The sequence below is a fragment of the Myotis lucifugus genome, unplaced genomic scaffold (genome assembly GCF_000147115.1).
Source record: "Myotis lucifugus unplaced genomic scaffold, Myoluc2.0 scaffold_90, whole genome shotgun sequence".
In the NCBI taxonomy this organism is placed as follows: domain Eukaryota; kingdom Metazoa; phylum Chordata; class Mammalia; order Chiroptera; family Vespertilionidae; genus Myotis; species Myotis lucifugus.
The window spans coordinates 3,732,240-3,741,413 of record NW_005871138.1 but is presented as its reverse complement, the minus strand read 5'-3'; the positions used below and the strand labels follow the sequence as shown (position 1 = coordinate 3,741,413).

The following is a 9,174-nucleotide window of genomic DNA, read 5'->3' as shown; positions in this document are numbered from 1 at the left end:
CCTCCCCAAAGTATGACATCCCAACTGCTCAAGCAAATGTGGAGCAATTTGAAATGGCCTCCGGGTGTGCCGGGATGCAACGTGATCCAACAATGACTCGGAGTGAGTCTCAGGTTAGAGGCGTGTGTCTTTAATCTCAGGTTAGAGGCGTGTGTCTTTAATCTTCACTTATTACAACCGAGAGCAGGCTTTACCGTCTTGGCAGGTGGCAGCATCTAGCTAGAATTTAATAACATTATTTAATACTGTTTAATCGGACATGATTTTAATGGAACATAGCGGTTTTCATTGCATTTGCTTTTATAATCACATTCTACTTGTGCCAAGTGATCCTGCTTATCCCGTTTATAGCAGTCACATCAAGCTTTTCTTTGGAAATTACTTATATACAAAAGTGAGTCCACTTAAGGAAAAGCATTCGATAAACAGGAGGACAGGCAGTACACCAAACGTCACGACGCTATTTTGCAGGCATGGCGAACATTGAGTAAGGGGGATGTGAACAGACATGTTCCGGAAACTGCTGGAACGTACACTCAGGGCTGGGGAGGGGCCAGGACCCCACACAGAGAGGCCTATCTGAATTGGGCATTTTAGGTGGAAGAAACACGTACACAGAGATGTGAAGGTGGGTGTTAGGAAGGACGAGGAGCTCGGTGTGGTGGTGGTACAGAGAGGAGTCCGTTGAGGTCTGGCCATGAACCTTGATTCCCAGGAGGAAAAACCTGGTGGATGGCTGCAGGGGAAGTCACCACGGATCCGTGTTTATCAGGAGGTTGGAACTGTCGCCGGCAGACAGTGCTGCTGGGTGGCAGGTCCCAGGCCCCGTCATCAGCCCTTCCTGCAGGGAATCCCATCCTGAGGTTCAGAGCCACAGATCCTAAACCAGAATTAGCCTGAGGAGAGAGAAGGAAAGGGTTAACCCCTCCCATAATAGGGCTCTGAGTTCTGGGCTTGATGGCCCATCCAGACCCATCAGCCCAGGCCTGGTGCCCCCCCCCCCCCCCCCCCATCCTTCACAAGGGCAGACGGAAGCTCAAAGCAGTTCAGGGTTGTGGTCCAGGGGACAAGTTCACCAAGAGAACCAAGGATCCCCAGTTCCTCCATCATTCTACCAGGACCCCTCACACCCCATCCACTTCCCCTTTAATGGCCACAGGGAGGCCCAGGCTTCTGGGAAGGTTCCCACTAAGCGTGTTGACTAGATGGTATCTTAGAGCTGGGCTCGGAGAGGGGAAGAGCCTGCCCAGCACACGGGACATACCTCTGACCGGGTTCCGGCAGTCCCGGCCGCAGGCACCGAGGCAGCAGCGGCTGCTGCCCCTGCAGTCTGTGTCCTTGTGGCACAGGTGCTGAATGGGGCTGAGGCAGTGCATTCGGTCCTCGGGGCAGGTGCCCTGCTTCACTGCAACACAGGGGCCTGGGTGAGCCTGCCCGAGCCTGGCCCTGGGGCTTGGGGCTTGAGGCTCGGGCAGTCAGCAAGGTGGAGAGGGACACTTACCTGTGACCCTACGGACGCACTGGCGGAAACAACTTCTGTGGCAGCACTTCATCTTTGAGGGACACTGGCTGTCGTCCACGCACTGGTCAGGCACCGAATGGAGGCAGGGCCCATCGTCCGGTGGACACCCGCCATGTCTCTCTGGAAGAGAACCCCCCAGATACTGCGGCTGGAGGCAGACCAGAGTTCTGGAGTAAGGGCTGACCCGGGACTCACCAGCTCTGCATTCTCCTCCCTTTAGTTCTTGCCTGACCTTTGGCAAGTTATTAGTAGTATTTTGTTGATGGACTTGCTTTTATTTATTTATTTTTTTATTTAGTTCTTTCATAGAGGTATAATCGACATACATTATGTTAGCTTCAGATGTACAATGTAATGATTCAATATTTGTATATATTACAAAATGATCACCCCAATAGGTCTAGTTAACATCTGTCACCATGCATTGTTAAAATTTTGTTCCTTATGATGAAAACTTTTAAGCTCTACTTTCTTAACAACTTTGAAAGATGTGATACAGGATTATGAACTGTAGATGCCGTGCCGCATGACATCCGCATGACTTACTTGTTTTCTAACTGCAAGCTTGTGCCTTTGAATCCCCTTCACCCATTTCGCTCACCCTCCACCCCTCCACTCCCGGCAACCGGTCTGGTTCTCTGTATCTATGAGCTTGGTTTTCTTCGTTTTGATTTGTGTTTTAGATTTCACTTGTAAGTTTTCGATTCCACGGCATTTGTCTTTCTCGGTCTATTTCACTCAGCATAATGCCCTCACGGTCCATCCACGTCACAAATGGCCGGCAACATTTTAAAAATGTTTACTCCAAGCCTGTTTTCTGTTTATGACATGGGAAGCTGGACACCCTCCTTCTGGGCAGGTTTGAGACTCAGATGACATAAAGGATGGGGGTGGGGGGTGAAGTTCAAAATCTCCACCTGCACTAACCAGGCTGCTCCTGGCCTGGCCCCTGCCCATCTCTCTGGCCTCATCCTCTTCACGCTTGTGGCTCCTGATCCATGCCAGTCCTCTGCTCTTTGCAGGGGCTCGCGTTGGCCATGCCTTCGCCTGCTGCTCTGTCCGACACCCATTCGTCAGGTCTCAGCTGAAACACCGCGTCCTCAGGAGACCCTGCCTCGCTGACCCTAGATGAACTCTGTCAGCCCCACACACTCCCAGAGGCTCCTCCTTCAGTTCGTGATTCTGTCTCTACTTGTCTGCCTCTCTCACTTGGCCGGCAGCTATGACAATAGACCCCCCTGCCCGTTTTGCTCACCATTAGGCTGACGCACAGCCCTTGACATAAAACACGAGGGGCTCGGTGATAATTTGAAAGAAAGGTTTTGAAGGGAGACCCAGCATCGCAGGTGTGTGAGGTGTTGGCAGCCTGGCACATTGTCACACAGCCACCACCGGCCACATGGGCACTGCGCTCGTCACTGCTGCCAGTGGCATTGTTCCAGGGATCTGTATCAGCTGGGTCGCTCAGCCAGTCCTCCGAACGGGTCTAGAATGTTTTGCCCTGGGGCTTACCTAGCCACTTTTCTCGTTAGGATTTTGGGCCATTTCCAGATTTCATGCAAAAGCTCGCAGCAATAGCTTCCTCCATGTAGAGGGAGGAAGCAAGGCCGGAAAGGGGCAGTGATCGCCCAGACCCACCCGGACTTGGAGTCCTCATCTCCCAGGGCAATGCTCCTTCTGTCCTGCCCACCCCTCTGCTCTGGCCGCTGCTGGGCCCTGGGGGCAGGAGCTGGTCCCTGGCCTTCTAGCACCTGAGAAAAGGGTCAAGAGCCACCAGAGGCAGCTGGTTCCAGTGCTGTGACTTTTCCTGGTGTCCACCTTCCTCCTCCAGCCCTGACTGGGTGCTGGCTGCACACATAGTAGGCACCTTGCTCACACAGTAAGCGTTCAAAGTCAACTTCAGTTGAGTAATTGAGTTGGCTTAAATGGAATTGCCGTTTCCTCGGATAAAGAGCAGCTTAGCTTTTGGGGGACCCCATACCCTGAGTAGCCTGTCCTTCCCAGGCTGGGGCTGGGAGGGGCCTTGGAAGACTCTCTGGGGTCCAGCCCTGGTCAGAGGGGTTCAGGCCGCAAGGAGCTGGGCCAAACCGAGCTGCCTGCCTCCTCAGCAGCTCCACTGGGTGGAGTGGGGTAGGTCAGGTCTTAGAGCTACAGAGAGCTTCTGGGGGAGGGCCAGGACCTAAACCTTGAGAAAAGACAGACAGACAGGAGGGGAGAAGAGAACTGGCACTTCAAGTGGGAGAACTGTGGCCCCAGCAGTGGAGGTGGGAATACGAACCTGGAAGGACAGCATGAGAGAGTTTGGTGGGTTACACTCAGGTCTTCTTCTGCCTTCCTAACCTTCCCTCCCGATCCAGTTTTTCCCCTCCCCCCCCCCCCCCCCACAGACGTGTGCCCAGAGACACGGTCATGTACACACACTGACAGCTACACAGTACTGTCTTCTGGATATGCTGACTCAGAGAATGAGAGTCCTAACCAATCACAGTTAAATATACATATTTATGCACACAGACATAGGTACACATACATAGTCAACTATGCAAATACACTTAGATATATAAGCATAATTAGCTATGGGTTTAACCATATGGAATGTTGATATTCAACTTTTTTGATCTACAAAAATAGCAACTTCATATGGTCTGACCTATTCATATATATGTGTGTGTGTGTGTGTGTGTGTGTCCTATATATCGCTATATATGTAAGATAATTATATATGTACTAGAGGCCTGGTGCACAAAAATTTGTGCACTGGGGGGGGGGCGGGGGGTTCCCTCAGCCCGGCCTGTGCCCTCTTGCAGTCTGGGACCCCTTGGGGGATGACCACCTGCTAGCTTAGGCCTGCTCCCCAGGGGATTGGGCCTAAGATGGCAATCAGACATCTCTCTGGCAGCCCGGCAGCCCTCAGGGCATGTCCACTTGCCAGCGGGGAGCAGACCTAAGCTGCAGTCAGACATCCTTAGCGCTGCTGAGGTGGCAGGAGAGGCTCCCACCACCACCACTGTACTGGCAGCCATCAGCCTGGCTTGTGGCTGAGCAGAGCTCCCCCATGTGGGAGCGCACTGACCACCAGAGGGCAGCTCCTGCATTGAGCGTCTGCCCCCTGGTGGTCAGTGTGTGTCATAGTGACCAGTCATTCCCAGTCTTTCTGCTGTTAGGGTCAGTTTGCATATTACCCTTTTACTATATAGGATAGAGGCCTGGTGCACGGGTGGGGGCTGGTTGGTTTGCCCTGAAGGGTGTCCCGGATCAGGTTGGGGGTTCCTGCTGGGGTGCCTGGCCAGCCTGGGTGAGGGGATGATGGCTGTTTGCAGCTGGTCACACCCCCTTCAGGGTGGAGGTCCCCACTGGGGTGCCTGGCCAGCCTGGGTGAGGGGCTGAGGGCAGTTTTCAGGCTGGCTGGGACTGAAGCTCCCAGCCTCTCCTTTTTTTCTTTTTTTTTAATTCTGGGATTTATTTACCTTCTATAATTGAAACTTCGTTGCTGTCACTGGAGCTGAGAGCCGGCTCCAGCTCTGAGGCCACGGCCTGCTGAAAGCAGGTATCTGGGGTTTGTTTAGCGTCTATAATTGAAACATTGTTGCTTTCGGAGCTTAGATCCGCGCCGTGGCAGGAGGGGAACCTTGGCTTCCTCCATCACTGGAGCAAGCAAGCCTCCTGCTCGCTTCAGCTGCGTGGCTGCCGGCCGCCATCTTGGTTGGCGGTTAATTTGCATATCACCCTGATTAGCCAATGGGAAGCGTAGCGAAGGTACACTTTTTGTCTTTTATTAGGTAGGATAAACACAGTCATGTGAACAAATACAGGGTGTTCCAAAAAATGTATACACACTTTGAATAATTATAAAGGCAGTGTTTATCAAAATACATTTCATTTTCAAAATGTAATAGAGCCCAGCCGGTGTGACTCAGTGGTTGAGCGCCAACCTATGAACCAGGAGGTCACGGTCAGGGCACATGCCTGGGTTGCTGACTCAATCCTCAGTGTAGGGTGTGCAGGAGGCAACCAATCAATGATTCTTTCTCATCAATGATGTTTATATTTCTCTCTCCTTCTCCCTTCCTCTCTGAAATCAATAAAAATATATTAATTTTTAAAAAGTAATAGAATCTACAGACATTGTATGGATACATTTTTGGGGGACACCCTGTATCTGTCCATATGAATAAATATACAGGCCACATATACATGCCTATACACATCAATGCAGGGGAGGGAAAAGGTTTACAGTTGTTCTTATAGAAAAAATACAATAATTAATAAATAATAGTACAAGAATAAACTCTTTTTTGTGTACTCACAAATGCAAACTGACTTTTGCCCACCCCATACAGAAATTACACATACACCCAGACATGCAGTCATGTATATGTAAATATGTAGCATGGGTGTGAGCAGGGACACGAACATACACACACAGTCATGTGCACAACCATATGCAAAGAGCTACAGACACAGGTCTCTTCACACTACAATACGACCGTTGAAAACACTTGTTAGACACTTTGTGTCAGGGACTGTGCCCGGCCCTCTATGTCAGACACCCGGACGTATTTGAGTGTGTGTGGAGGGAATCTGATAAAAAGAGGTGGCTGTGCTTCCACGGAAAATAAACCAAGACATCCCTTCCCTCAACTCTGCTGCTTTCCTCCACTGTCTGAAATTCCAGAGAGCCAGGCAGAGATTCCATGGGGGGGAAACCCGGGAACGATGCAGATGCGATGAACTGGGGGCCACCAACATGCGTTATTCCATTTACTCCTGACAGAGAGGCATGAGACCTCATTTTACAAGGAGTAGGTTTGGGAGGCAAGTCTTCCTGATGACAAAGACCTGCCCTCAGCAGCCACCTTTGCCACTGACTCGGAGGCAGTCGTTATCCTTGGGCAAGTGGTTTCCCACTGAGCCTCGGTTTCCTCATCTGCAAAATGGGCATAAAAATAGTTGTGACCTCACAGCCTTGCAGTGAGAAGGAATGTGGTGATAGCACGTGACTCACAGCCAGCATGGGGTCTGGCCTGGGAACTTGCCAGCACGCTTCCCTCCTCAGCCTGGGAGTTCTGAGCACTCTCCTCCCCAAACCAGCTCATCTCCAGGGATCCCTGCCTCTGAGGAAGGTATAAGTTAGGCCAGAGGGGCCCTGGCTGGTGTGGCTTAGTTGGTTGAGCATCGTCCCATGCATTGAAAGGTTACCAGTTTGATTCCTGGTCAGGGCACATGCCCAGGTTGGGGATTCAATCCTCAGTTGAGGTATATACAGGAGGCAACCAATCAATATTTCTCTCACATCTCTCTCTCTCTCTCTCTCTCTTTCTCTCTCCATCTTCCTTTCTTTCTTTAAAACAGTGGTCGCCAACTGGTGGTCCGCGGACCGCTGGTGGTCCATGAGGTCCGAAAGGTTGGCAACTGCTGCTCTAAGAAATTAGTAAAAACATTTTTTTTTCAGTTAGGCTAGAGGTGGCACAGAGGATGCAGGGAACTGATCCCCAGGGCCCTGTGGAGGAGGGGACCTGTCCCCTTTACTGTCCCCTTCCCAAGGCAGGGCCAGGGCTACAGGTGTATGTAGGTCAGAGTGTTCCAGCCCAGAAGGGTATGGAAGTGGAGGCCTCACCCAGGTGAGGAGATACCTGTCTAACTACTCCAGCAGCCTGGCCTCCCTTACCTGGTGACAGGTCAGCCCCAGACTTTTGGGGGGAGGCGGGGAGAAAAGAAGAAGGGCTAGAGCTTCCTCCCAACAGATCCAGAGCTAAAAAAACACACACGCCCCTACTCAATTCAGGAGTCCCTTCCACAGATTGTGGGGCGGGGGGGGGGGGGGGGAACGACGGGGGGACGGGACGGAAAGGGCCTGAGAAAGACAGAAGCCAGACCAGGCACGGCCTTGTTGGCCACAGAGGACGACAGGAAGGGTTCTCTCCCTGCCGTGTGGGCCCACAGACCCATACACCTATGTGGAGACCACCAGAGCAGAGCGGTACAGACAGAATTGTCTCCTGACCCGCAGAGGCACAAAAATACACATGTACACAGAGATGGGCATGCGTGCACCCAGAACGCCACACTTAGCTGTGTATCACGGACGAGCACAGAGAAACTGGCAGGAAGATGTTTACAGACATAGACATGGACAAGCTGATGGGCACCAACGGAACATGCCCACTGAGAAGTAGACATCCACAGCACACACACAGACACACACCGAGTTTCCTGCCTCCCCCAAAGCCTTAAGGCTCCCCAGAGAGGCAGAAACCACCTGGTACCTGGAGGAAAGGAACCCGCGAACACTCACCTCCCTTCCTCCTGCCCGAGACAGTGGACAGCTGGCTCCCCAAAGCCAGGAGGCTCACCAGGAGGAGGAGGCTCCAGGCCCTCATATTTCTGCAGCGGCACCTAATAAGGTCAGGGCCCAGGGGCCCCTAAATTAACACCTGTGGCTCCAGGGAGGCTACAGCAGCTGAGTAAGGGAAGGAAGCTGAGGGGGTGTTGAGTGGCTGCTGGTGGCTGCCTCGTCTTGGCCCCACCCCCTGTATGAAAGCCTCAATGCCAGGGTGCTTTTGCAAGAATGGACGATGGGTGTGGGCAGGACCTGGGTGTTGGGGCTAGGATCCAGGCCTGCCTGTATTGCTGGCTTGGGCTGTGATCCTGAGCAAGTCTTGTTCCTCATTGGGCCTCGTTGCTGTCTCCTAAGCTCTCAGGAATCAGGGCCTTATAGTCTATGATCTGATGCTACTTTTTGAATTCTAGCATCCCCTTGGAGACTTCATTTAGGAGAATTTTATGAGGCTATTTCTTCCCTGATTTTGAAATACACCTGTATATTAAAGAAATGCTTTTTCAACTAAGATTATTTTCTAGACATTTTCCTGGGTGATGAAGTGTCCTCCAGTATCTTCATTTCTAATAGCAACATGGTATTTTGCAAGATTGATACGCCAACACACATATAATCAGTTCCCTTTCATGGAACATACAGGTTTCCATTTTTTTTCACTCTCATAAGTAAAGCTGTGACAACAATCTTTGTACATACATTTTGAGTCAGATCTCTGACTATGTTCTTGGGGTAAGTTTGTCAAATTAGAAATGCAAGGCTAGTCAAACTTCCAGTTAAAAATAAATAGGACCTGGGTTTGTAAGGTACAACATGATGACTATAGTTAATAATCGTGTATTGAATATTTGACAGTTGCTATGAGAGTAGACCTTAAAAGATCTCATCACAGAAAAAAATTGTAATCATGTGTGGTGAAGTTAACTAGATTTATTGTGGTGAACATTTTGCAATATATACAAATACTGAATCATTATGTTGTACACCTGAAACTAATATAATCTTATATGTCAATTATACCTCAATTAAAAAAGAACCAAACCCCAGAAACGATCAAGCAAACAAACGGAAATGCAACGTCAAAGGGCGAGGCAGTTTTTCAGGCTTTGAATATCCTGAAATTGCATCTTGGAAAACCCACACCGGAAGTAAATGAAAAGTATGGTGATAACCAAAGGGTGAGGGGAGGTAGGAGAGAGTAAAGGGGGGATAATGGGCATATACAGACCACTTGTACTTCTTCTTTTGCCTGCTTCTGTACTTTGCCCATTTTTATTGAGGAACCTTTATTTTTATTATGGAATTTTAAGAGCTG

General features: G+C 50.5%; 1 protein-coding gene across 2 annotated transcripts; it reads right to left on the bottom strand.

Annotated features, from left to right (window-relative positions):
- Nucleotides 1-230: 230 nt before the first annotated feature.
- WFDC5 (WAP four-disulfide core domain 5) lies at nucleotides 231-8,064 on the bottom strand. Of its 2 annotated transcripts, XM_023756226.1 has the most exons (5): nucleotides 7,818-8,064; nucleotides 7,191-7,274; nucleotides 1,502-1,642; nucleotides 1,265-1,405; nucleotides 231-896 (listed from the first exon to the last, which is right to left on the bottom strand). In XM_023756226.1, the coding sequence occupies exons 1-5, from the start codon at nucleotides 7,900-7,902 to the stop codon at nucleotides 892-894; spliced, it is 456 nt and encodes a 151-aa protein (XP_023611994.1). In that variant the 5' UTR covers nucleotides 7,903-8,064; the 3' UTR covers nucleotides 231-891. The 2 variants fall into 2 exon arrangements, with proteins under 2 accessions (XP_023611994.1, XP_014313514.1); XM_014458028.2 differs by lacking the exon at nucleotides 7,191-7,274 and having other exon boundaries at nucleotides 7,818-8,062.
- Nucleotides 8,065-9,174: the final 1,110 nt, after the last annotated feature.

Excerpts from the sequence above, each read along its gene's own strand:
- WFDC5 (XM_023756226.1), bottom strand. The coding sequence starts at position 7,902 with ATGAGGGCCTGGAGCCTCCTCCTCCTGGTGAGCCTCCTGGCTTTGGGG. Across the intron at positions 1,643-7,190 it reads TGGGGCTGACCTGTCACCAG|AGAGACATGGCGGGTGTCCA; the intron begins GTAAGGGAGGCC and ends GTTCTCTTCCAG. Across the intron at positions 1,406-1,501 it reads GTGCGTCCGTAGGGTCACAG|TGAAGCAGGGCACCTGCCCC; the intron begins GTAAGTGTCCCT and ends CCTGTGTTGCAG.